The sequence below is a fragment of the Macaca thibetana genome, chromosome 19, assembly GCF_024542745.1.
Source record: "Macaca thibetana thibetana isolate TM-01 chromosome 19, ASM2454274v1, whole genome shotgun sequence".
Lineage (NCBI taxonomy): Eukaryota > Metazoa > Chordata > Mammalia > Primates > Cercopithecidae > Macaca > Macaca thibetana.
In genome coordinates this window covers 26,465,029-26,492,595 of record NC_065596.1, presented here as the reverse complement: position 1 = coordinate 26,492,595, position 27,567 = coordinate 26,465,029, and the positions used below count along the sequence as shown (strand labels likewise).

General features: G+C 51.3%; 3 protein-coding genes across 3 annotated transcripts in view; 2 read left to right on the top strand and 1 right to left on the bottom strand.

Annotated features, from left to right (window-relative positions):
• DMWD (DM1 locus, WD repeat containing) overlaps positions 1 to 24,247 on the top strand; it is a 119,966-nt gene extending 95,719 nt beyond the window's left edge. The window contains exons 4-5 of the mRNA XM_050772104.1: positions 20,969 to 21,028; positions 24,134 to 24,247. Of these exons, the coding sequence (XP_050628061.1) occupies positions 20,969 to 21,018 (50 nt within the window). The 3' untranslated portion in view covers positions 21,019 to 21,028; positions 24,134 to 24,247. The remainder of the gene's footprint in view (positions 1 to 20,968; positions 21,029 to 24,133) is intronic.
• Positions 7,430 to 20,849, bottom strand: QPCTL (glutaminyl-peptide cyclotransferase like). Its single transcript, XM_050772250.1, has 7 exons — positions 20,006 to 20,849; positions 19,361 to 19,504; positions 16,577 to 16,858; positions 13,184 to 13,336; positions 12,983 to 13,082; positions 9,476 to 9,592; positions 7,430 to 8,484 (listed from the first exon to the last, which is right to left on the bottom strand). Exons 1-7 carry the CDS (start codon positions 20,210 to 20,212, stop codon positions 8,339 to 8,341), a joined length of 1,149 nt encoding a protein of 382 aa, XP_050628207.1. The 5' UTR covers positions 20,213 to 20,849; the 3' UTR covers positions 7,430 to 8,338.
• SNRPD2 (small nuclear ribonucleoprotein D2 polypeptide) lies at positions 20,969 to 25,245 on the top strand. Its single transcript, XM_050772356.1, has 3 exons — positions 20,969 to 21,028; positions 24,134 to 24,313; positions 24,977 to 25,245. Coding segments are annotated over exons 1-3 (357 nt in total). The 5' UTR covers positions 20,969 to 21,026; the 3' UTR covers positions 25,152 to 25,245.
• Positions 25,246 to 27,567: the final 2,322 nt, after the last annotated feature.

Sequence of the window (27,567 nt, the reverse complement as noted above, 5' to 3'; positions counted from 1 at the left end):
TTTTAAATTTTTTTTGGTACAGATGGGGTCACTAAGTTGCCCAGGTTGGTCTCAAACTCCTGGGCTCAAGCAATCCTCCTTCCTCAGCCTTCCAAAGTGCTGGGATTACAGGAGTGAGCCACGGTGCCCAGCCAAGATTATTTTGCTTTTACTATCACCATTTTGCCAGAAGGGAGGCCCCCTTCCTCCCAGAAGCACTACACTAGGCTTCTATATACATCTCACCCGTCAGACTTAGCCACAGAAGGGCTGCACGAGAGTCTAGGAAATGCGGTCTTTTAGCTGGGTGCAATAGCCCAACAAAACACTCTTTAGAAATCCCTGTAATTACAGTTTTAAAATAGCCACTTATTTATTTATTTATTTATTTATTTATTTATTTAAGACAGTCTTGATCTGTCGCCCAGGCTGGGGTGCAGTGGTGCAATCTCGGCTCACTGCAACCTCCACCTCCCAGGCTCAAATGATTCTCTTGCCTCAACCTCCTGAGTAGCTGGGATTACAGGTACTCGCCACGACACCCAGCTAATTTTTGTATTTTAGTAGAGACAGGGTTTCACCATGTTGTCTAGGCTGCTCTCGAACTCCTGGCCTCCAGTAATTCACTCGCCTCAGTTTCCCAAAGTGCTGGGATTACAGGGGTGAGCCACTGCGTCCAGCTGGGTATCTTAAATTTTCAGTTTAAAGAAAGGGAAAAATGGACATTGAGAGGCAGCTAAGTCTCTGACGTTCTTCTCAGGAAATCAGAATTTCCAGAGGACTAGGATACGTTATGGTAGTGATTCAATGCTTAGATTTTAGAATCAAAAAGACCCGGGTTTGAATCTTGTGGGGAGGGTGAGTTAGATTATTCGGACCTTCCTGTTGAGAACAACTGAAAATTTTTTAAAATCTCCTTAAAAGGATTAAATAGCCAATAAAATGCAGTAAGGACCCACCACGCCAAATAGTTAAGAGAATGATATGTGGGGCTCTGAGGCCACATTTGCTCTCAGGGTGTTTGCTGATGTGGACACACTGGGGTTTCCTACTTGGCAGCCTTACTGGAAGGATCAAGCAAAAGTCAAGACCAAAGCCGGCCCACGGTGAGCAACTGCAGGAACTGGGATCCCAGAGAACTACAAGCTCAGGTAAGGATGACTCGGAAGACTGCAGAGGTATTCAAGATGCAGAAATCAAATGAAAAAACAAGAAAGATCCTGAGAATTTGTGGTCACAGACTGGCCCTTGGCACAGGTTCGCAGCCAGGTTCACGTCCTCCGTATGATACAGGGTACTTCTAGCTGACATGTCCGGCACGAACAAACACAAGTCCACCTGTGGAAGGAACTGTCATCTAGAAGCCCCACAAATAATTTTTGTTTGTTTGTTTTGAGATGCAGTTTCGCTCTTGTTGCCCAGGCTGGAGTGCAATGGCGCGATCTCGGCACACTGCAACCTCCGCTTCCTGGGTTCAAGTGATTCTCCTGCCTCACCTGCCAAGTAGCTGGAACTACAGGTGCATGCCGTGACACCCAGCTAATTTTTTGTATTTTTAGTAGAGACAGGGTTTCACCATGTTGGCCAGGCTGGTCTCAAACTCCTGACCCGCCTTGGCCTCCCAAAGTGCTGGGATTACAGGTGTGAGCCACCGCGTCTGGCTTTTTTTAAATTTTTGATATGGAGTCTCGCTGTCACCTAGGCTATAGTGCAGTGGCACAATCTCAGCTCACTGCAACCTCCGCCTCCCTGGTTCAAGCAATTCTCCTGCCTAAGCTTCCCAAGTAGCTGGGATTACAGGTACTTGCCACCATGCCCAGCAATTTTTTTTTTTTTTTTGGTAGAGATGGGCTTTTACCATGTCGGCCAAGCTGGTCTTGAACTCTTGACCTCAAGCAGTCCGCCCGCCTCGGCCTCCCAAAGTGTTGGGATTACAGGTGTGAGCCACCGCACCCAGCCCACCACAAATAATTCTTCAGGTAATGAGTAGTACACAAATAACCAAACACAAATGGAAATAATATGAACAAGAACCAGCAGAAACAACAAAAACACCCACAAAGTTGGCTTCACATGATGAAACTGTCAATCACTGATTATAATACAAAATTTATTTTAAACTATGTTTAAAAATTTAAAAAGCTTGGAATTATCAGCAAGGAAGCCAAAACTGTAAAAAAAATCAATCAATTAATTTAAAAAAAACATCAAAATGGCCTAGTAAGTAGGAAAGAAACCCACTGACATAACTTTTACAAATGAAAAATGCAAGGTCGGGCACAGTGGCTCACACCTGTAATCCCAGCACTTTGGGAGGCCGAGGCGGGGGGATCACAATGTCAGGAGTTTGAGACCAACCTGGCCAATATGTTGAAACCCTGTCTCTACTAAAAATACCAAAATTAGCTGGGTGTGGTGGCATGCAGCTGTAGTCCCAGCTACTCGGGAGGCTGAGGCAAAAGAATCGCTTGAACCCGGGAGCTGGAGGTTGCAGTGAACCGAGGTCATGCCACTGCACTCCAGCCTGAGTGACACAGCGAGACTCCGTCTCAAAAAAAAAAAAAAAAAAGGAAAGAAAGAAAACGCATACCTCAGTGTTGTGTAGGGGGAAAAAAAGTGCAATAATCAATAGTAACCCAATGGCTGGGTTAAATAGCAAAAATTGATCTAACATATTTATACATGTGGCTTTTTAAAGGAAAAAAATAACACATTTAATTGGCATTCCAGAAATGAAAGAAAGGATAAGTACAAAGACAATATTTATTTATTTATTTATTGAAATGCAGTCTCACTCTGTCGCCCAGGCTGGCATGCATCTGCTCACTGCAAGCTCCAACTCCTAGGTTCACGTCATTCTCCTGCCTCAGCCTCCCAAGTAGCTGGGACTACAGGTGCCTGCCACCACACCTGGCTAATTTTTTGCATTTTTAGTAGAGATGGGGTTTCACCATGTTAGCCAAGATGGTCTCAATCTCCTGACCTCGTGATCTGCCCGCCTCGGCCTCCCAAAGTGCTGGGATTACAGGCATGAGCCACCACGCCCTGCCCAAAGATGCTATTTAAAGACATGATAGTTGGAAAATTAAAAACTGATAAAAGACACCAACAGCATTAAAAAAAAAAAAAAAAGGCCAAGCATGGTGCCTCACACCTGTGCTCTCTGTACTTCGGGAGGTCAAGGCAAGAGTATCACTTGAGGCCAGGAGTTCAACACCAGCCTGGGCAACATAGCAAGAGCTCATCTCTACAAAAATCTAATTTAGACCAGGCACGGTGGCTCACGCCTATAATCCTAGCACTTTGGGAGGCCAAGGAGGGCGGATCACTTGAGGTCAGGAGCTCGAGACCAGCCTGGCCAACATGGTGAAACTCTCTCTACTAAAAATACAAAAAATTAGCTGGACATGGTGGCGTGCACCTGTAATCTCAGCTACTTGGGAGGCTGAAGCACGAGAATTGCTTGAACCTGGGAGGTAGAGGTAGCAGTGAGCAGAGATTGAGATCCTGCCACTGCACTCCAGCCTAGGTGACAGAGTGAGACTTTGTCTACAAAAAAAAAAAGGGTTTGCTGGCTGTGGGACCTTGCCAAGCACCAGCAGCCTCATCTGTACAACAGGGCTAACAGTTCTTACCCCAGATTCAAGCCAAAAATCTGCATAAAGCAGATTAAAGTTAAAATTATCTGGATACTTTTTCTTAACAAATCTCATCTGGCACAAGTGTATTTTTTTTTGGTAGTGGTGGGGGTGGATTTGGGGTGTTTTTATTTTTATTTTTTTTGAGACAGGGTCTCATTCTGTCACCCAGGCTGGATGGAGTGCAGTGGCACAATCATAGCTGACTATAACCTCAAACTCCTGGGCTCAGGAGATCCTCCTGCCTCAGCCTCCCAAGTAGCTGGGACCGCAGGCACTTGCCACCATACTGGCTAATTTTAATTTTTTTTTTTTTTTTGAGACAGAGTCTCGCTGTGTCCCCCACGCTGGAGTACAGTGGCACAATCTCGGCTCACTGCAAGCTCCACCTCCCAGGTTCACGCCATTCTCCTGCCTCAGCCTCCCGAGTAGCTGGGACTACACGCGCCTGCCAACATGCCCAGCTAATTTGTTGTATTTTTAGTAGAGATGGGGTTTCACTGTGTTGGCCAGGATGGTCTCGATCTCCTGACCTCGTGATCCGCCCGTCTTGGCCTCGCAAAGTGCTGGGATTACAGGCGTGAACCACCGCGCCTGGCCCTTAAATTTTTTTTTGTAGAGATAGGGTCTTTGTTGCCCAGGCTGGTCGGGAACTCCTGGGCTCAAGCAGTCCTCCTGCCTCTACCTTCCAAAGGACTGGGATTACAGGGGTGAGTGACCACACCCAGCCACAGGTACTTTTTGGAAGGGAGGTAGGACATGGGGGTTGCAAGCACAGCTGTGAGTGAAAATCCTCACACCGCATGCAACTGGTTCGCAATTCTCAGTCTCAGCCGCCTCACCTGCAAAATGAGAACTGAAATTGTACCTATTTCAGGATTTGTAGTCAGGGAGACTACACAGTTTGATATATGTAGAAAAAAGTTCTCATGGGCTGGGCTTGGTGGCTCATGCCTGTAATCTCAGCACTTTGGGAGGTCAAGGCGGGTGGACACCTGAGGTCAGGAGTTCGAGACCAGCCTGATCAACATGGTCCCATCTGTACTAAAAAATAGAAAAAATTAGCAGGGCATGGTGACAGGTGCCTGTATTGCCAGCTACTTGGGAGGTTGAGGCAGCAGAATCGCTTGAACCCAGGAGGTGGAGTTTGCAGTGAGCCGAGATCTCGCCATTGCACTCCAGCCTGGGCGACAGAGTAAGGCTCTGTCCCCCCACCAAAAAAAATAGAAAAATTAGCTGGGCGTGGTGGCAGGCGCCTGTAATCCCAGCTACTTAGAGGCTGATGATGGAGAATCGCTTGAACCCAGGAGGCAGAGGTTGCAGTGAGCCAAGATTGTGCCACTGCACTCCAGCCTGGGTGACAAGAGCGAAATTCCATCTTAAAAAAAAAAAAAGTTCTCATGATGCCTGGCACATAGTAGATGCTCAATAAATGTCAGCGAATGTGGATGAACCTAAATTGAGGACCTATGTTTATCCTCTCATTTGATACCCCGAGTTTCAGCCCTGGAGTTGATTTGGAGGGCAGATGCTCGCTACACTCTGTACTAATCCTCCACCTTGGCCTGGCATCCGTGTTCACTGCTAAGTTTCCATCAAAGTCATAAACCCACAGGCACAGAGCTCGGTGTAGGACTCTGCTTCCAGATGCCATCCGTCTCAGGTTTTTCTTTTGAGTTGGTTTGCTGAGCAGCTGTGTATGCACCAAAGTGTGTCCTTAAGGACAGCATGGGCCGGGCATGGTGGTTCACACTTGTAATCTCAGCATTTTGGGAGGCCGAGGCAGGTGGATCACAAGGTCAGGAGATCGAGACCATCCTGGCTAACACGATGAAACCCCGTCTCTACTAAAAATACAAAAATTAGCTGGGCGTGGTGGCACACACCTGTAGTCCCAGCTACTCCGGAGGCTGAGGCAGGAGAATCGCTTGTACCCAGGAGGCAGAGGTTGCAGTGAGCCAAGATCTCACCACTGCACTCCAGCCTGGGTGACAGAGCGAGACTCCACCTCAACAAGAAAAACGTCCTGGGCTCAAGTGATCCTACCACCTCAACCTCTCAAAGTGCTGAGATTGCAGGCATGAGCCACCACACCCAGTCTGCATTTTTTAATAAGCACCCTAGCTGAGTCTGAAAATTAGGTAGGGTTGGGAAATACTTGCTCACTGTAGTTTGCAGTTACACCCACCATCTCACACTGCTGCACCAACAGCTGAAAGGGAGAGCCAGTGTGCTGTAGCTACTCTGCAATAGATCTAGATCTGTCTTACCCATTGCGCTCATAGATGCTCCCAGACTTTCTTTTTTTTTTTTTTTTTTTTTTGAGGCGGAGTCTCGCTCTGTCGCCCAGGCTGGAGTGCAGTGGCCGGATCTCAGCTCACTGCAAGCTCCGCCTCCCGGGTTCACACCATTCTCCTGCCTCAGCCTCCCGAGTAGCTGGGACTACAGGCACCCGCCACCTCGCCCGGCTAGATTTTTGTATTTTTTTTAGTAGAGACGGGGTTTCACCGTGTTAGCCAGGATGGTCTCGATCTCCTGACCTCGTGATCCACCCGTCTCGGCCTCCCAAAGTGCTGGGATTACAGGCTTGAGCCACCGCGCCCGGCCGCTCCCAGACTTTCAAAACCCGTTGTTTTCCAAAGTACCTTCTGAGGCATCCTAGTTCTTTTGTTGTTGTTGTATTTTGTTTGTTGAGACAGAGTGTCGCTTTGTCGCCCAGGCTGGAGTGTAGTGGTGGCTACACTCTACACTCTACACTCTACACTCTACACTCTACACTCCAGTGGCTCACTGCAGCTTCTGCCACTGGGTTCCAGCGATTCTCCTGTTTCAGCCTCTCAAGTAGCTGGGATTACAGGCTCATGCCACCATACTTGGCTAATTTTTGTATTTTTAGTAGATATGGGGTTTCATCATGTTGTCCAAGCTGGTCTCAAACTCCTGAGTTCAGGTGAACTACTGGCCTTGGCCTCCCAAAGTGCTGGGATTACAGGTGTGAGCTACCATGCCCGGCTGAGGTATCTTAGTTCTATGAAGTGCTTCCTAATAAAAAGGGTTCCATAGTGAAATACTTTGGGAGCCTCTGTCTTAAAAATTCACATGATGCAGTGAGGAAACGCATTTTATGTTGTCTCACCCTGCTTCTTGGATTTCAGATCCCCTTTGTCATGCAATGTCTATTTACATGAGTTCTACAGAATGTTTGGCGTTTTTGTTGTTGTTGTTGTTTGTTTGAGACAGGGTGTCACTGTGTTGCCCGGGCTGGTCTTAAACTCTTGGGTTCATGGGATTCTCTCACCTCAGCCTCCTGACTACAAGTGTGCACCACCACACCTGGCTTATGCAGGTGGTGTTTTGCAGAAACACTGGTTACACTTTTTTTCTTTTTCCTTTTTCTGGAGAATGGGGTCACACTATATTGCCCAGACTGATCTCAAACTCCTGAGCTCAAGCTATCCCTCTGCCTCTGCCTCCCAAAGAGCTGGGACTACAGATGTGAACCACCATGCCCAGCCAGAAACAATGGCTTATTACCCATTGGGTTTGGAAGAATCTGGACTTCCAAAATATCAGCTTGTCTCCTCTGTGCCTGGTTATGAACACATCCTATGTGCCCCATGTGGGAGTTAGGTTAGGACTGGTACAGTAGCAAGGCTGCCATTCTGGAGAATTACCTGACACAAAACAAACCACGGAGAATTCATCTGGTTGGGTGGCATCACTGGACCAGACCAGTAACAGTCTTTTAGTCTTTTACTCTTTTTTAAAAATATTTATTTATTTATTTATTTATTTATTTATTTATTTATTTATTTTATTGAGACAGAGTCTTGCTCTGTCGCCCAGGCTGGAGTGTAGTGGTGTGATCTCGGCTCACTGCAACCTCCGCCTCCTGGGTACAAGTGATTCTCCTGCCTCAGCCTCCCAAGCAGCTGAGATTACAGGCACCTGCCACCGTGCCCAGCTAATTACTGTATTTTTAGTAGAGACAGGGTTTCACCGTGTTGGCCAGGCTGGTCTCAAACTCTTGACCTCGGGTGATCCTCCCCCCCTGAGCCTCTCGAAGTGTTGGTATTACAGGCATGAGCCACCACACCTAGCAGTCTTTTGCTCTTTCAGTTCGCTGACCTAAAGAACAGCATTTTGCCGGGCCAGTGGCTCACGCCTATAATCCCCGCACTTTGGGAGGCCGAGGCGGGCAGATCATGAGGTCAGGAGATTGAGACCATCCTGGATAACACGATGAAACCCCATCTCTACTAAAAATACAAAAAATTAGCCGGGCATGGTGGCGGGCGCCTGTAGTCCCAGCTACCCGGGAGGCTGAGGCAGAAGAATGGCATGAACCCAGGAGGCGGAGCTTGTACTGAACTGAGATGGGGCCACTGCACTCCAGCCTGGGCGACGAAGCAAGACTCCGTCTCAAAGAAAAAAAAAACACGATTTGGTCCCTGCAAACCTTTGGACCAAGTGTTTACCTCTGGGGAGGGACCACGTTCTTATTCCTCTGGCTGTCACCCCACAATGGTCTCTTCCCTATCCTTGAAGGGTGGCAGCTTGAGACAATCAAAAGAAAGAAGGTCTTCCAATTGTAGCACAATTAGGAGACAAAGGTGTGAAAACGACAAGCCAGCACACTCTAGGCAGATCCCGCCTGAGCTTCACTGGCCCCCGGTGGGACCTTCTCTGTCAGTCCTCTGCACAGGCACTGGCCGAGGGCACTAGAGCCCCAGGTATTCAGCCAGGAACACGGCCAGAATGCGGCTTAAGTTGTGTACCGTGGGCGGGTGGAGATTGGCCTCTGTGTCCGCAGGGGTGTGCCAGACAGCAGGGAAGGGCGTAGAGATGAGATGGAGCACGGGGACCCCTGAAGTGACAGAGGAGACTTTGTCAGGTTCGCTGCAGCCCACCACAACCCAGGAGCCCAAGCCCAGCCTCTAGGTAACCTTGCCTTGCCCTCACACACTGGTGAAAGATAGTATGTTTGGGCACTTTTTTTTTTTTGAGGCGGAGTCTCTCTCTGTCGCCCAGGCTGGAGTGCAGTGGCGCAATCTCAGATCACTGCAGCCTCTGCCTCCCGGATTCCAGCGATTCTACTGTCTCAGCCTCCCGGGTAGCTGGGATTACAGGCAGGTACCACGACACCTGTCTAATTTTTGTATTTTTAGTAGAGATGGGGTTTCATCATGTTGGCCAGGCTGGTCTCAAACTCCCGACTTCAGGTGATCCGCCCGCCTCAGCCTCCCAAAGTGCTAGGATTACAGGCGTGAGCAACCACGCCCAGCCCTCGCACTTATTTTTTGTTTTTTGAAATATTGTCTCCCTCTGTTGTCCAGGCTAGAGCGCAGCTACTCAATCAAGGCTCACTGCAGCCTTGACTTCCCAGGCTCAGGTGATCCTCCCACTTCAGCCTCTTGAGTAGCTGAGACTATAGGTGTGAACCACCATGCCCTGCTAAATTTTGTATTTTTAGTAAAGACAAGATTTATGCCATGTTGCCCAGGCCGGTTTCAAACTCCTGGGCTCGAGGATTCCTGTCCCCCAACACCCCTCCTAACTCAGCCTCCCAAAGTGGATTATAGGTGTGAACCACCGTGCCGAGCTGCAAACATTTCTGGAATGCTTGCTATGTGCTGGGTGCTGGTCCAAGTAAGGTCTTTACCGGTGTTAGCACGTTCAATCTCCTCAACGATACTCTAAGATAGGGAGTATTATCCCCATTTTACAGATGAATAAATCAAAGCACAAAGAGGTTAGGCCACTTAGCACCATTCCCCAGCCCTGGGAAGGGGCCATGGCCAGTTCCAACTTGTGGCTTCCTTAGACACCCACCCTCCGTCCCTCCCTGCGGCAGGTACCTCTGCGGAGGAAGGGGATGTGGTCGTCTTCCACAGAGCCAAAGGGCTCCCCGGGTTGGAAGTACATCACTTCCTGGGGATGAGACTGCAGCAGGTTCAAACGGTGCAGACGCTTCTCTGGAGGTGGGGGTGATTAGAGAGGAAGGGTTAGTCCTTAGTAGTCAAAGGTCCCCAGTCCACAAATCAGAGGAGGGCAGAGCACCCAGAGACAAAGCCCTGGTCATCCCAACAAGGATGAATGCCAGTTACTCCTTCCTGTGGGCTCACTATGTTCCTGGTCTCATTCAATCCCTCCAAGTCTAAGACATAGACATTCTTTTTTTTGAGACAAGATCTTGTGGCCCAGTGTGGTGGCTCACACCTGTAATCCCAGCACTTAGGGAGGCCGAGGCAGGTGGATCGCCTGAGGTTAGGAGTTCGAAACCAGCTTGGCCAACATAGTGAAACCCTGTCTCCACTAAAAATACAAAAATTAGCTAGGTGTGGTGGTGGGCACTTGTAGTCCCAGCTACTTGGGAAGCTGAGGCACAAGAATTGCTTGAACCTGGGAGGTGGAGGTTGCAGTGAGCTGAGATTGCACCACTGCACTCCAGCCTGGGTGACAGAGTAAGATTCTGTCTCAAAAAAAAAAAAAAAAAAAAAAAAAAAAAACAGAAAAGAAAAAAGGCCAGGTAAGGTGGCTCACGCCTGTAATCCCAGCACTTTGGAAGGTTGAGGCGGACGGATCACAAGGTCAGGAGTTCGAGACCAGCCTGGCCAATATGGTGAAACCCTGTCTCTACTAAAAATACAAAAATTAGCCAGGCGTGGTGGCAGATGCCTGTAGTCTCAGCTACTCAGGAGGCTGAGGCAGGAGAATCGCTTGAACCTAGGAGGCAGAGGTTGTAGTGAGCCAAGACTGGGCCACTACACTCCAGCCTGGGAGACCAAGCGAGACTCTGTCTCAAAAAAAAAAAAAAAGATCTTGTTCTCTCATCCACACTGGAATGCAGTGGGGCGATGACAGCTCAGTGCAGCCTTAATCTTGCTGGCCTGAGTGATCCTCCAGTCTCAGCCTCTCAAATAGCTGGGACTTCACGCGCCTGCCCCCATGCCTGGGTAATTGTGTGTGTGTGTGGAAACGGGATCTTCCTGTGTTGCCCGGGCTGGCCTCAAACTTCTGGGTTCATGTGATCTTCCTGCCTCGGCCTCTCAAAGTGCTGGGACCACAGGCATGAGCCACTACTTCTGGGTCCCCTGGCCTTTTTTTTTGAGACAGTCTCGCTGTGTCGCCAGGTTGGAGCGCAGTGGCGCAATCTCGGCTCACTGCAACCTCCACCTCCCAGGTTCAAGCAATTTTCCTGCCTCAGACTCCTGAGTAGCTGGGAGTATAGGCACCCGCCACCATGCCCAGCTAATTTTTGAATGTTTAGTAGAGATGGGGTGTCACCATATTGGCCAGGTTGGTCTCGAACTCCCAACCTTGTGATTCACCTGCCTCAGCCTTCCAAAGCGCTGGGATTACATGCGAGAGCCACCAGGCCCAGCCCCCACTGGCCATTTTACAGATAGGAAACTGAGGCTCAGAGAAACGAAGCCACTTGTCCAAGTTCACCCAGCTGGTAAGATTGGAAACCACAGCTGTCTCACCTTACAGCCCGTCTGTTAATCACTATCACTAATCTCTAGTTCCTTAGAAAGATAGAGAGGTAGAGAAAAGGCTGGATGAGCCTTTATTTTATTTTATTTTATTTTTTGAGACAGAGTCTCGCTCTGTCACCCAGGCTGGAGTGCAGTGGTGCAATCACAGCTTACTGCAGCCTCGACCTCCCAGACTCAAGTGATCCTGCCACTTCAGCCTCCCAAGTCACTGGGACTACAGGCAGGTGCCACCACGCCTGGTTAATTTTTTTTTTTTTTTTTTTAATGGAGTCTCACTCTGTTGCCCAGGCTAGAGTGCAGTGGCGTGATCTCGGCTCACTGCAACCTCCGCCTCCCAGGTTCAATCGATTCTCCTGCCTCAGCCTCCTGAATAGCTAGGATTACAAGCACACACCACCACGCCCGGCTAACTTTTCGTATTTTTAGTAGAGAAGGGGTTTCGCCCCGTTGGCCAGGCTGGTCTCAAACTCCTAACCTCAGGTGATCCACCCGCTTCGGCCTCCCAAAGTGCTGGGATTACAGGCGTGAGCCACCACGACTGACCTAATTTTTGTTTTTATTTTGTAGAGACGGGGTTTCGCCATGTTGCCCAGGCTGGTCTGGAACTCCTGAGTTCAAGTGATCCACCCGCCTCAGCCTCTGAAAGTGCTGGGATTACAGGTGTGAGCCACCAAGCCAGCTTTTTTTTTTTTTTTTTTTTTGAGACAGGATCTCAGGCTGGAGTGCAGTGGTGCAATCTTGGCTCACTACAGCCTTGACCTCCCAGGAGCCTTGCCCTCCCAGGCTCAAAGGATACTCCCTAGTAGCTGGGATGACAGGTGCATGCCACTGCACCCAGCTGTTGCCCAGGCTAGAGTGCAGTGGCGCAATCTCGGCTCACTGCAAGCTCTGCCTCCTGGGTTCACACCATTCTCCTGCCTCAGCCTCCCGAGTAGCTGGGACTACAGGCGCCCGCCACCACGCCCGGCTAATTTTTTGTACTTTTAGTACAGTCAGGGTTTCACCATGTTAGCTAGGATGGTCTCGCTCTCCTGACCTCGTGATCTGCCTGCCTCGGCCTCCCAAAGTGCTGGGATTACAGGCGTGAGCCACCATGCCCGGTGCTAATTTCTTTTTTTAAGAGATGGGGTCGCCGGGCGCGGTGGCTCAAGCCTGTAATCCCAGCACTTTGGGAGGCCGAGACGGGCGGATCACTAGGTCAGGAGATCGAGACCATCCTGGCTAACACGGTGAAACCCCGTCTCTACTAAAAAATACAAAAAAACTAGCCGGGCGAGGTGGCGGGCGCCTGTAGTCCCAGCTACTCAGGAGGCTGAGACAGGAGAATGGCCCGAACCCGGGAGGCGGAGCTTGCAGTGAGCTGAGATCCGGCCACTGCACTCCAGCCTGGGCGACAGAGCGAGACTCCGTCTCAAAAAAAAAAAAAAAAAAAAAGAGATGGGGTCACAGGGCGCGGTGGCTCACGCCTGTAATCCCAGCACTTTGAGAGACTGAGGTGGGCGAATCTCGAGATCAGGAGTTCGAGACCAGCTTGGCCAACATAGTGAAACCCTGTCTCTGCTAAAATAAAAAATTAGCTGGCCATGGTGGCATGCGCCTGTAGTCCCAGCTACTCGGGAGGATGAGGCAGGAGAATGGCTTGAACCTGGGAGGTGCAGGTTGCAGTGAGCCAAGATCACGCCACTGCATTCCAGCCTGGGTGACACAGTGAGACTCCATCTCAAAAAAAAAAAAAAAAGGGGTCTTCCTATGTGGCCCAGACTGGTAGATGAGCCTTTAGAGGGTAGGTGCCTGTCCTACCCCAGCCCACCGCCCTGTACTCCATACCCCAGGTGGGCTGGGGCCCACCTCCACATTCACCCTTACCAATGCTTCTCAGCCGATGGAACCAGCGGACCGTGCGAGGGAAGTGGCTGTAGAAGGTGGGATTGGGGGCTCCCAGGAGATCAAGAAGCATAAAGAGCTCCTAAGGAGAAAGGCCAGGACTGGAGGGGCCCGCGCAAGATGACGCCAGCCCCGCTTCACCTTCTCCCTCCCTCGCCAGAAGTCAGGGGACCCTGGTCTTACAATAGCCTGGATCCTGGTGGGGCCGGGGCTATGAGGTATAGACTCCATGAGCTGGGCCAGGTGCCGGGAACCGTAAAGGGAGTCCTTGGGTCCCCACTCCTTCAGCGCCTCTTCACCATCCAGGAAGAGCAGTTGCAGGGTCACCGGGGCTGCCTGTGGGAGCAGCAGGGGGCGGTCAGAGACAGCTCAGGACTAGCCCTCAGCCTCGGCACACCCACACTTCTTGCCCATTTGCATGGCTTAACAGAACAAATGAGATGTCCTCACTCATTGAACGTGGTAGCCAAGAGCACAGATTCTGAGTCCAGTTGTCTGGGATCAAATCCGTACTTGGCTGCTTCATAACAAAGCAGGCATGGGAAAGTTACTAACTTCTAGAAGCATCAGTTTCTTCATCTATAAATGGGGTTAATAAGAGTTTTTTTTTTGTTTTTTTTTTGAGATGGAGTCTCGCTCTGTGGCCCAGGCTGGAGTGCAGTGGCCGAATCTCAGCTCACTGCAAGCTCCTTCTCCCGGGTTTACGCCATTCTCCTGCCTCAGCCTCCTAAGTGACTGGGACTACAGGCGCCCGCCACCACGCCCAGCTGATTTTTTGTATTTTTTAGTAGAGACGGGGTTTCTCCGTGTTAGCCAGGATGGTCTCGATCTCCTGACCTCGTGATCAGGCCTCGGCCTCCCAAAGTGCTGGGATTACAAGCTTGAGCCACCGCGCCTGGCTGAGGTTTTTTTTTTTTTTTTTTTTTTTTTGAGACTAAGTCTTGCTCTGTCACCCGGGCTGGAATGGAATGACACAACCTTGACTCACTGCAACCTCCACCTCCCAGGTTCAAGAGATTCTCCTGCTTCAACCTCCCATATAGCTGTGACCACAGGCGCCCGCTATCACGCCCAGCTAATTTTCGTATTTTCAGTAGAGACAAGGTTTCACCATGTTGGCCGGGCTGGTCTCAAACTCCTGACCTCAAATGATCGACCTGCCTCAGCCTCCCAAAGTGCTGGGATTACAGATGTCAGCCACCACGCCCAGCAATAACAGTTCTTTTCAAAGGGTAAGGTTTGAATCCAGGTCTTAGAACAGTGCCTGGCATGTAACTAAATAAGGGTTATCTCTGATGATTATTCCTCAAGCTCAGTTTGGAGAAAGAGATAGAGCCACAAATGAGTAATTATACAAACAGCGAAATGCAGTTGAGACAAATGCTTCTAAGAATTATAGAGTCCTGAGAGGGCATAGGAAGGAGGCTGGGGGATGACCTGGCCTGGAGAGGGCGTTGGGTCTTTTGGGAAGGGATGTTTGCCATGAGAGTGGGTAGGAACTGGCCTGGCAAAATGGAGCAGGAGGAAGAGCATTCCCAGCCAAGGGAGCAACACAGGGCAAGGCTGTGGCCAGGGAAGGGGTCCCAGAGGTTTGAGAGGAGTCCGGAGGGTTTAGCAAGGGCCAGGGAGTGTGGGCTTTGTTACAGGGACACTGGGGAGGTACGGAGGGGGGTTGAGCAGGGCAAGACCATGATGAGATCTGTGTTTTCTGTTTGTTTTGAGACAGAATCTCACTCTGTCGTCCAGGCTGGAGTTCAGTGGTGTGATCTTGGCTCACTGCAACCTCCGCCTCCCAGGTTCAAGTGATCCTCCTGTTTCTTTTTTTTTTTTTTTTTTTTTTTTTTTTGAGACAGAGTCTCGCTCTGTCGCCCAGGCTGGAGTGCAGTGGCCAGATCTCAGCTCACTGCAAGCTCCGCCTCCCGGGTTCACGCCATTCTCCTGCCTCAGCCTCCCAAGTAGCTGGGACTGCAGGCGCCCGCCACCTCGCCCGGCTAGTTTTTTTTTTTGTATTTTTCAGTAGAGACGGGGTTTCACCGTGTTAACCAGGATGGTCTCGATCTCCTGACCTCGTGATCCACCCATCTCGGCCTCCCAAAGTGCTGGGATTACAGGCTTGAGCCACCGCGCCCGGCCGATCCTCCTGTTTCAACCTCCCAAGTAGCCAGGATTACAGGTGTGCACCACCATGCCCAGCTAATTTTTGTATTTTTAGTAGAGATGGGGTTTCCCTGTTTGCCAAGCTGGGCTCGAACTTCTGACCTCAAATGATCTGCCTGCCTTGGCCTCCCAAAATGCTGGGATTACAGGCGTGAGCTACCATGCCCGGCCGGGAAGGCCTCTTTAAAGGGGTGACATTGGAGTGGACACCTGAGTGAAGAGTGGGAGTCAGCCAGGAAGATATCTATGAAAAGCATATTCTTTTTTTTTTTTTTTTTTAAGAGACAAGGTCTCTTGTCACCCAGGCTAGAATACAGTTGCATGATCATGGCTCACTGCAGCCTCAAACTCCTCGACTCAAGCCATCCTCCCCTCTCAGCCTCCCAAGTAGCATGCCACTACACCCAGATAATTCTTTTTTTTTTTTTTTTTTTTGAGATGGAGTCTTGCTGTGTCACCCAGGCTGGAGAGCAGTGGTGCAACTTCAGCTCACTGCAACCTCCGCTTCCCGAGTTCAAGCAGTTCTCTGCTTCAGTCTCCCGAGTAGCTGGGGTTACAGATGTGTACCACCAAGCGTGGCTAATTTTTGTATTTTTGGTAGAGACAGGGTTTCACCATGTTGGCCAGGCTGGTCTTGAACTCCTGACCTCGTGATCCACCCACCTCAGCCTTCCAAAATGCTGGGATTCCAAGCGTGAGCCACCGAGCCTGGCCAGAAAAGCACATTCTATCCAAAGCAAACAGCAAGTGCAAATGCTCTGAGGCGGGAGTGAGCCCTGCGGGTTTGAGGAATCCAGAGGAGGTAGGGGTGGCTACAGCAGAGTGAGCAAGAGGTGAGGGGTGGGAGATGAGGCTGGAGAGGTAACAGGGCACAGCCCATGGGCCAATATAAGGACTCTGGATTATGCTTGCAATGAGGCGGGAGCCCTGGGAGGGTTTGGGGGAGAGGAAAGAGAATCTGACATCTAGGAGGTAAAAAGATCCCTGTGATGGCCAGGTGTGGTGGCTCACGCCTGTAATCCCCGCACTCTGGGAGGCCGAGGAGGGCAGATCACCTGAGGTTGGGAGTTCGAGACCAGCCTGACCAACATGGAGCTAGCACGTCTCCACTAAAATTACAAAATTAGCTGTGCGTGGTGGGACATGCCTGTAATCCCAGCTACTAGGGAGGCTGAGGCAGGAGAATCGCTTGAACCCGAGAGGCAGAGGTTGCGGTAAGCCAAGATCCCGCCATGTGCACTCCAGCCTGGGGAGCAAGAGTGAAACTCTGTCTCAAAAAAGGAAAAAAATATCCCTGTGACACCGTGCGCGGAGTAGAGTGGGAAGATGAGAGGGATGACAAATGTCCAGGAAAGGTAAGGTGGGGGCTTGGGAAAAGGTGGAGGTAGCCCACTACCCTCCCCAACTCCTGCTCCTTACCTGTTCTTTGGCCCTGCTCAGCTCCAGGTCGAGTGCCTGGGCCAGCTCCAGCAGCAGGGCACAGGGCACAGCCGAGTCCGTGGCCCCTACAAACGGGGTCGATCCGGGTGGGAAGAGCTTCGAGTCATAATGGCAGGCAAGGGTGAGGTGACGGGCAGCCCCCGGGTCCAGCGTGGCCACCACATTGCCAAAGTCCACTGGCCCCAGGGGCGTCGAGGCTGTGAAGGGATCCAGCTCCACGTGCCAACCTGCTGTCAGGGACCGCAGCGTGGCCTCCAGGAACTAGCGGCAAGAGAGAGGTGGGAGGGTGGACGGGGACTGGGGAGGAGGTGGGGAGAAGGGCCACGTGACCTGAGCCATGTAGAGCAGATGGGTTGACTCTAAAGTCCCACTCTGATTTAATGGATTTCTTTCTTTTTTATCTTTTTCTTTTTTTTTTTTTTTTGAGACAGAGTCTTGCTCTGTCACCCAGAAGGGAGTGTAGTGGCGCGATCTTGGCTCACTGCAAGCTCCGCCTCCTGGGTTCACGCCATTCTCCTGCCTCAGTCTCCTGAGTAGCTGGAACTACAGGTGCCCGCCACCACGCCCGGCTAATTTTTTGTATTTTTAGTAGAGACGGGGTTTCACCGTGTCAGCCAGGATGGTCTTGATCTCCTGACCTCGTGATCTGCCTGCTTCGGCCTCCCAAAGTGCTGGGATTACAGGCGTGAGCCACCGTGCCTGGCCTCTTTTTTTCTTTTTCTTTTTGAGATGGAGTCTTGCTCTGTCACCCAGGCTGGAGTGCAGTGGCTGGATCTCAGCTCACTGCAACCTCTGCCTCCTGGCTTCAAGTGATTTCTCCTGACTCAGCCTCCCCAGTAGCTGGGGTTACAGGCCCCCCCGACAACACCTGGCTATTTTTTGTATTTTTAGAAGAGATGAGGTTTCACAATGTTGGCCAGCCTGGTATCAAATTCCTGACCTCAAGTGATCTGCCTGCCTCGGCCTCCCAAAGTGCTGGGACTATAGGTGTGAGCCACTGTGCCCAGTCCCCTACTGTGATTAAAATCATTCCCTTAGGCCGGGCGCGGTGGCTCAAGCCTGTAATCCCAGCACTTTGGGAGGCCGAGACGGGCGCATCACGAGGTCAGGAGATCGAGACCATCCTGGCTAACACAGTGAAACCCCGTCTCTACTAAAAATACAAAAAACTAGCCGGGCGTGGTGGCGGGTGCCTGTAGTCCCAGCTACTCGGGAGGCTGAGGCCGGAGAATGGCGTAAACCCGGGAGGCGGAGCTTGCAGTGAGCTGAGATCCGGCCACTGCACTCCAGCCTGGGCGGCAGAGCGAGACTCCGTCTCAAAAAAAAAAAAAAAAAAAAAAAAAAAAAAAATCATTCCCTTGACAGTCCTGGTGAGTACCTACTGGGTGCCAGATGTTGGGGTGACCCCGCCTCTTGAAGCCAACAAGACTCATCACAGCTTACCCTTAAATAGCTCTCACTGTGTGCTAAGCTCTCTTCTCGGAACCATAAAGGGGAGGGACTGCCGATACATGATCCCATTTTGCAGATGAGGAAATGGGCTCAGAGAGGTTAAGAAACTAGTTCGGGCTGGGCGCGGTGGCTCACGCCTGTAGTCCCAGAACTTTGGGGGTCTGAGGCAGGTGGATCACGAGGTCAGGCGTTCAACACCAGCCTGGCCAACATAGTGAAACCCCGTCTCTACTAAAAATACAAAAAAATTAGCCAGACGTGGTGGCACCTGTAATCCCAGCTACTCAGGAGGTTGAGGCAGGAGAATCACTTGAACCTGGTAAGTGGAGGTTGCCGTGAGCCGAGATTGCGCCACTGCACTCCAACCCAAGCAACAGTGTGAGACTCCGTCTCAAAAAAAAAAAAGAAAAGAAAAGAGAAAAGAAACAAGTCCAAGGTCACAATCTAAGTGGATGAGGTCGCACTGGGACTCAGGCAGTATTTAAATGACTCTTTTTTTTTTTTTTTTTTTTTTGAGATGGAGTCTTGCTCTGTCACCCATGCTGGGGTGCAGTGGAGCAATATCAGCTCACTGAAGCCTCCGCCTCCTGGGTTCAAGTGATTCTCGTGCCTCAGCCTCCCAAGTAGCTGCGACTACAGTTACCCACCACCATGCCTGGCTAATTTTGTATTTTTAGTAGAGATGGGGTTTCACGATGTTGGCCAGGCTGGTCTCAAATTCCTGACCTCAAGTGATCTGCCTGTCTTGACCTCCCAAAGTGCTAGGATTACAGGTGTGAGCCGCTGTGCCTGGCCTTTAAATGACTCACATTACAGCACCAGGTTGGAGCCAACCTGCTTGGGTTCAACTCTAGGTCTATGATTTTCTAAACATTGGGTCTCACTATGTTGACTAGGCTAGTCTCGAAGTTCTCAGATGATTCCCCCACCTTGGCTTCCCAAAGTGCTGGGATTACAGGCATGAGCCAGTGCACCAGGCTAAGGTCTACTATTTATTATCTGTAGGATTTGTGCAATGTGTATAACCTCTCTGAGCCTCAATTTCCCCATCTGCATAATGAAGATCATATTGGTACCCACCTTAAAGGGCTGTCTGTTGCCTATGCCTAGCACATAGTAAGCTTTTGGTGGGGGCATTAAGGGGGGCAGTACAGCCTGGTGGTTTGTTTTCAGCATGGGAGTCTAGAGTCCGATTAACTCCAGTCATTGCCCCAGTTCCTCCTCTTAGCTCCTTTGGGATCTTGAACAGGATGCTTATTTCCCATTCCCTGGAGGGCTAGGGGGTCAGGGACTGGAGGTGGGTCCCTTTACCTTTCTGACTTGGAGATTTCCCGGGCTGCCTGGGGTTCGCACAACCAGCAGGGGGCGCAGATAAGTGCCCCAGAGACGCTGTGGGTCCAGTTGTCCCACCACCCTCCGCAGCCGGGCTTCGGGAAGGCTTCCGATCAACGGGACCTTGGGAAGGAGGTGGGATAGGGAAGGGAAGAATGAGAGCAACCCACCATTTCATCCCTACCCCGGGCGCCGTCACCCACAAGCAGCCCCGGGTCCTCTTTCTAATTTGCGGCCTCCAGCATCGGAGACTTCTAGGATAAATCCAAGGCTCAGAAAAAGTCCTTCCAAGACCATCCGGTCCAGCCTACCTCAAACTTGATGGGGAAATCGAGGCCCAGTGAGAGAGAGGGGAGATGGAGGAAGGGACTCTTCCAAATAGTTGACTAAAGGCGTAGAACCCTGAACCCCCTCGTCTTACTATTTCAGACCTTTCCTCATAAAAGGAAGCTACTGTTGTAAAACCAGCCCGAAGCCTTATTCCTTTGGTAAGGGTCATGCGCTCAGATGACGAAGACTGTGGCATCTGCGGTTAGGGCCGTACGCTAAAGCCAAGTCAACCCTGGGTAACAGCGGGGAGGGAATGAGGGTCCCCGCGGTGCCCGGGTCCCCGCCCAGCCTCACCCGCAGCTCCCGGCCCAGCGGCAGCTCCTCAGTCCTGCGGTGCCAGCCGCTCCAAATGGTGTAGAACGCCGAGCCCACGGCCAGCGCCAGCAACAGGGGCAAGAGCCGAACCCGCGGTAGCAGGCGGCGCTTCGGGGGCAAGAGTGGCTCCATAACGCCACGTTCCCCTAGCCGCAGGCGGGGCCGCCCGCGGCCCCCGGAACGCATGGCAGCTATGCCCTGAAACCTGTACCAGACCACGATTGAGTTTAGGCCCAGCCAAGTTCCACCCCATGGAATCAGTGGGCCAATAAGCAACAGCAGCGGCTGCACCTGCCCACCCCACAGCGAGCAGCGAAACCAATAAGAGCTACGGTCCTGAGGACACGCCTCCCGGCCTCCCTTGGGTATTGGGGTTGGTTCTTCTGAGAATGGCACGACCCAAAAGGGAGCGCAAAAGAGATAGGCTCCGCCTTAGCGGAGGGGGAAAGCCAATGAGCAGCGTTTGATCGTGGAAAATATTCAATCTCTCGGGCGCAGGTCCATGCCCCTCCCGAATGTAGGCAGGGGATTGGTGGCGCAGGGTCGGAAAGATCAGTAGATACATCAATAACCCGTCCCAGAGGGAAGAGGGGCGGTGCCTGTCTCCGAAGCGAGGAGCGGATTGGCTTCAGCGGAGGCCGCGCCCCCGAAGTCACGGCCGGCGGGCATTTGGAAATAGTTTGTCATTTCCCTCCTTCAACCTGTACCATTCTTCAACGAAACGGTTTGAATCAGACCGCCTTTCCTTTTGTCTTCATTGTCATAAACATCTGCCCCGTGTGGTTCTGACTGGCCTCGAACCCCTATCCGAGGCTTTTATTCTTTCATTGTGCACCGTTGGTGGGCAATGCTATGGCAACAGGCCACGCCTCCACTTACTGGTTGGCTTTGCGCAGGCGCCAACGGAAGTGGGTCGCAGGAAGAGGAAGTCCCGCCTCTCTCGCCTCAGGCTGCAGCAACGCGGAGGAAACGGGAGTGAACGGAGAGCTTAGTGACCATCATGTGAGGCCGGGCTAGGCTTAGGCGGCGGGAAGGAGGTTGAGGGTGGAAATTTTGACCGATTGAGGGTGGGAAGGGTTGAGCAGAGAGCGGGGTGGGGGACAGGGGCAGATGTTTTAGGGATGGAGCGTCCTGCTTTTCTCCTGATGAGTTTGAGAACGGGCGTGGGGCCTTTGACGCATCGTGACTTCGGGAGAGGGGACAGCTTTATCAGATAACGCGCTGGGCTGGGCGCGGGGACTCATGCCTGTGATCCCAGCATTTTAGTAGGCCAAGGCGGGAGCATCGCTAGAACACAGGAGTTTCGAGACTACTCTAGGCAACATAGCGAGACCCCCGTCTCTACAAAAAAAAATTTTTTTAATTATGAAAAACATATTTTAAACGATAACGGAGGGGGGTCCTAGATAATTAGTCCTATTGAAGTGAATGTTAAGGGGCAGCGATTTTACGAATACTGGGGGAGGCCGGGCGCGGTGGCTCAGGTTTGTAAATCCCAGCACTTTGGGAGGCCGAGGCGGGCAGATCACCTGAGGTCAGGAGTTTGAGACCAGCCTGGCCATTGTGGTGAAACCCCGTGTCTACCAAAAATACAAAAATTAGCCAGACGTAGTGTCGGGCCCCTGTAATTCCAGCTACTTGGGAGGCTGAGGCCGGAGAATCGGTTGAACCCGGGAGACGGAGGTTGCAGTGAGCCGAGATTGCACCACTGCACACTTCCAGCCTGAGCGAAGAGTAAGACTCCATCTCAAAACGAAACAAAAGAAATCAAAACGAATACTGGGGAAGGGAAGTTAGGACTTTTAGAAATAATGATTTGAAATAAGGGACTTCTGATCATTTGAGCTGGAGACAGATGCGTTTTCGACCTAATTCACAACTTAAAGGGATAACGAGTGATTGGCATGATTTTGCTCATTTATTAGTGCACCAAATATTACATTGAATGTTTATGTATCAGACACTGCTTAAGCCACATAGGATACATCAGTGAATGAAACCTTTTGTTCCCAAGGAAAAAAAAATCTTTTTTTTTTTTTTTTTTTTCCCGAGACATAGCCTTGCTCTGTTGCTCAGGCTGGAGTGCAATGGTGCGATCTCAGCTCACTGCAACCTCTGCCCCCCGAGTTGAAGCAATTCTCCTGCCTCAGCCTCCCGAGTTGCTAGGATTACAGGCACCCACCACCATGCCCAGCTGACTTTTATATTTTTAGTAGAGACCAGGTTTCGCCATGTTGGCCAACCTGGTCTCAAACTCCTGACCTCGAATGATCCACCTGCCTTGACCTTCCAAAGTGCTGGCATTACAGGCGTGAGCCACCGTGCCTGGCCGGGCGTGAGCCACCATGCCTGGCCGGGGTTTTACTTTCTACACTGAGATGGCGGGGGGGCATGGGAGGATTTTCTTTTGTTTGTTTGAGATGGAATCTCGCTCTGTCACCCAGATTGGAGTGTAGTAGCACGATCTCTGTCTCCTGGGTTCAAGTGATCTTCTTGCCTCAGCCTCCCAAGTAGCTAGGATTACAAGCATGCGCCACCATGCCCAGCTACTTTTTTTTTTGGGGTGGGGGATGGAGTCTTACTCTGTAACCCAAGCTGGAGTGCAGTGGTGTAATCTTGGCTCACTGCAACCTTCGCTGCTGGGGCTCCAGCGATTCTCCTGCGTCATCCTCCTAAGTAGCTGGGACTAGAGGCATGCGCCACCACACCTCGTTAATTTTTTTGTATTTTTAGTAGAGACAGGGTTTCACCATGTTGCCCTGGGTGGTCTGGAACTCCTGAGCTCAGGCGATCCACCCCCCTTGGCCTCCCAAAGTGCTGGGATTACAGGTGTGAGCCATCACACGCAGCCTAATTTTTGTATTTTCTAATTTGTATTTATTTATTTTTTGAGACAGTCTCGCTCTGTCGCCCAGGCTGGAGTGCAGTGGCATGATCTCGCTTCACTGCAATCTCCGACTCCTGAGCTCAAGCGATTCTTCTGCCAGAACCTACCAAGTAGCTGAGATTACAGGCGTGCACCACCACGCCTGGCTAATTTTTTGTTGTTGTTTTTGTTTTGTTTGTATTTTTAGTAGAGATGGGCTTTCACCGTGTTGGCCAGGCTGGTCTCGAACTCCTGACGTCAAGTGATCCACCCGCCTTGTGAATCATCACCAGCTGGATGCCTAACAGACATTTTCTTTTTTTTTTTGAGACGGAGTCTTGCTCTGTTGCCAGGCTGGAGTGCAGTGGCGCGATCTCAGCTCACCGCAACCTCTGCACCACAAAAGTGCTAGGATTACAGGCATGAGCTACCGTACCCAGCCCCTGGGAGGGCTTTGAAGAGTGACATGTTATGATTTAGGTTTTAGCACAGCCCCCTCAGACCACTCTGTGGAGAACAGACTGTCAGGGAACATGGGTGGAGGCAGAGAGACCGGAAAGATTCCAGGTCAGAGATGACAGAGGCTTAGGCCATGGTAAGAAATGGCCACTTCCTACAGATTTATTGTAGGATGTAAGGGAAAAAGAGGAATCAAGTTGACAAAGAGTTTTTGCCCAGAGAACTAGAAGGCAGATGGGGAACACTGTGGATAGGGTAGGCTTCGGTGGTTGGGTGATCTGGATCCCGACCTGAGACATGCAGAGTTGAAAATGTCTGGCCGAGCGCGGTGGCTCACGCCTGTAATCTCAGCACTTCGGGAGGTCGAGGCGGGTGGATCACGAGGTCAGGAAATCAAGACCATCCTGGCCAACGTGGTGAAACCCACTGTCTACTAAAAATACAAAAATTAGCTGGGCGTGGAGGTGGCGCGCGCCTGTAGTCCCAGCTACTCAGGAGGCTGAGGCAGGAGAATCGCTTGAACCCAGGAGGCAGAGGTTGCAGTGAGCCGAGATCGTGCCTCTGTACTCTAGCCTGGCAACAGAGCAAGACTCTGTCTCAAAAAAAAAAAAAAGAAAAGAAAAAGAAAATGTCTGTTAGGCATCCAGCTGGTGATACTCAGAAGGCCAAACAGGACGGATGTGATGGGACAAGGCTGGGGAGACATTGAGGCTGAGGCCCTGACCACCCATCCTCACAGCTCCAGCCTCTCTCACTTGTGGGTTCCATGTTTGTCCATGCAGGAGCCTCCTCAACAAGCCCAAGAGTGAGATGACCCCAGAGGAGCTGCAGAAGCGAGAGGAGGAGGAATTTAACACGGGTCCACTCTCTGTGCTCACTCAGTCAGTCAAGAACAACACCCAAGTGCTCATCAACTGTCGCAACAATAAGAAACTCCTGGGCCGTGTGAAGGCCTTCGATAGGTGAGTGCTGGGTCCTGGGAGGTGTTCTGTGCAGGCCTAGACAGGCTGCCCTAGCTCCAGTCTGAAGAGCTCAAAGACAGGTTTCTCAGACGCCTGGGGTGTATGGCCCAGTGTGGTGGCTCATGCCTGTAATTCCAGCACTTTGGGAGGCCAAGGCGGGTGGATCACCTGAGGTCAGGAGTTCGAGACTAGCCTGGCTAACATGGTGAAACGGCATCTCTATTAAAAATATAAAAACCGGGCGTGGTGGTGCACACCTGTATTCACAGCTACTCAGGAGGCCGAGGCACGAGAATTGCCTGAACCCAGGAGGCAGAGGTTGCGGCGAGCTGAAATCGCACCACTGCACTCCAGCCTGGGCAACAGAGCGACACTCTGTCTCAAAAAAAAAAAAAGAAAAAAAAAGATAATATTCAACGACCTTGTGAGGAAGGTACTGTGATTGTCTTCCCTCTTAAAGATGAACAAACTGGCACAGAGAGGTGCAGTCCTTTGCCTCAGCCTCATCCTAAGGACTGGCAGAATTGGCCTTGGCAGCTTGGTCATCCAGCCTAGCACCTGCACCCTTCCCCAAGCCATGCTGCTGGAGGGGGCGAGCAGCAGGCAGCGCTGTCAGAGGCACCCCCCTCACACCCAGTGCCTCCCCTCCCTGTTCCCCACCAGGCACTGCAACATGGTGCTGGAGAACGTGAAGGAGATGTGGACTGAGGTCCCTAAGAGCGGCAAGGGCAAGAAGAAATCCAAGCCAGTCAACAAAGACCGCTACATCTCCAAGATGTTCCTGCGTGGGGACTCGGTCATCGTGGTCCTGCGGAACCCGCTCATCGCCGGCAAGTAGGGGCTGCTTATCCATCGACAGAACTCACTCTCTCGTCCTATGAAGACCATTGCCATTGGTGTTGAGAATAATAAAGCTCTGTGGTTTTTTTCTAGTGGTATGTGTTCCCAGAGCCTTGTGAGTGGGGTGGATTCAGGAGGGCTTGGGGGAGGCAGCTAATATCAAATTGAATGCTGGGACCAGGACCCGTGAGCAAGTGGAGAGGCCCTGGCTCTGCCCCATCGAGGCCTCACTTTCCCCCTCCGCAAAGCAAACAGGTTGGATGGAAATGAGCACCCAGTTGTGGCACTGGAGAATATTTTAGTTCTCCTGCTTTAATCTTTCTGAGCTTCGCCTTGTCACTCTGTTGCTCTCTTCTCTGCCTCTTAAAATGAATTGGCCTCGCTTGACCAAAATATCTTTTGGGGCCAGGCATGGTGGCTCACGCCTGTAATCCCAGTAGTTTGGGAGGCTGAGGCGGGCAAATCACCTGACATCGGGAATTCAAGACCAGCCTGGCCAACATGGTGAAACGCTGTCTCTACTAAAAATACAAAGATTGGCCAGGCGCAGTGGCTCACGCCTGTAATCCCAGCACTTTGGGAGGCCAAGGCGGGTGGATCACCTGAGCTCAGGAGTTCGAGACCAGCCTGGCCAACGTGGCGAAACCCCGTCTCTACTAAAAATACAAAATTAGCCAGGCATGGTGGCGCACACCTGTGGTCCCAGCTACTTGGGAGGCTGAAGCAGGAGGATAGCTTGAACCAGGAGACAGAGGTTGCACTGAGCTGAGGTTGCACCACTGCACTCCAGCCTGGGCAACAGATTCTAAGACTCCCTCTCAAAAAGAAAAAAAAAAGAGAAGAAAGCAGTCAGTAGCTAAATATTACTGCTAGTGATCCTGACTGACACTTGCTGAGCTGTTTAGGTATCAGGCCAGGCTTAGCACTTTTCAAACATCCTCCCAACAGCTCTGGGGTGGGCCTGTTAATTTATTCTCCCCCTTTTCCAGAAGAAGGAACTGAGACACAGAGAGACGATGTCACTTTCCAGGGGCAAACCAGCCAGGAAGTGGTGGTACTGTGATTTAAACTCACCTCCTGAGCCTGTGGCTTCACCCCTGAGCTTTGCTGCCCCTCAAATTCAACTGCATTACCCTTGAGAGGAATTCTCTGACAAATATGGGGAGATAGATGGAGGTGGGAAAGGGAGGCGGGGAGGTGGTATATATATTGGGGGGGAGATAAGGAAGTTCCCTGTGTTGCTCTGACACACACATCGTGTGTTCCCCATATCTTTGTGGGTTTTTTTTTTTTTTTTTTTTTGAGACAGGGTCTCATTCTGTCTGCCAAGCTGGAGTGCAGCGGCACAATCATGGCTCACTGTAGCCTTGACTCCCCAGGCTCAAGTGATCCTCCTGCCAGCTTTTTGTAGAGATGGGATTTCGCTATGTTACCCAGACTGGTCTTGAACTCCTGGGCTCAAGTGATCCTCCTGCCTCGGCCTCCCAAAGTGGTGGGATTACAGGTGTGAGCCACTGCAGCAGGCCCTCCCCTCATATCTTTGTCTCTGCCTATGTCTGTGTCCTCTGGATATAGGCAAACACCTGAAAGGTGCAAGAGTTTGCAGCCCTGAGGTCAGTGCGCACTCAGTGAGGTGTGTGGCCCACTCTGAGCTGTGAAAGGCACAGCCTGGGGCCAGGCGCGGTGCCTCACACCCTGTAATCCCAGCACTTTGGGAGGCCAAGACAGGCGGATCACGAGGTCAAGAGATCAAGACCATCCTGGCCAACATGGTGAAACTGCATGCCAGCCTGATGGATGCACTCCAGCCTGGCAACAGAGTTAGACTCCATCTCAAAAGAAAAGAAAAACAAAAGAAAAGAAAGGCACGGCCTGAGATACACTGTGAGCATTGTGGCAGAGCTGGGACCCTGCAGCAGAGAGAGGCCTGATATATAGAAAGCAGTGGGTTATGGGGTTATAAAGGTGTGCATTTACTACATCTAATTGGAAACAGCCATCTGTGGGGTAGATACTGGAGCTCTCCTTTTTTTTTTTTTGAGATGGAGTCTCACTCCGTTGCCCAGGCTGGAGTGCAGTGGGGCAGTCTCGGCTCACTGCAAGCTCTGCCTCCTGGGTTCATGCCATTCTCCTGCCTCAGCCTCCCGAGTAGCTGGGACTACAGGTGCCCACCACCACGCCTGGCTAATTTTTTGTATTTTTAGTGGAGATGGAGTTTCACTGTGTTAACCAGGATGGTCTCGATCTCCTGACCTTGTGATCTGCCCACCTCAGCCTCCCAAAGTGCTGGGATTTTCCAGTCCTGGCCGTTCTGCTCAGCTTGTCTGAATTTCCTTCCTCACCTCCTGCCCACATGCTTTCCATTGCGTCCGCCTTTAGAGGGTGAAATAAAAGCAGAGGTGGCAGGAATAGCC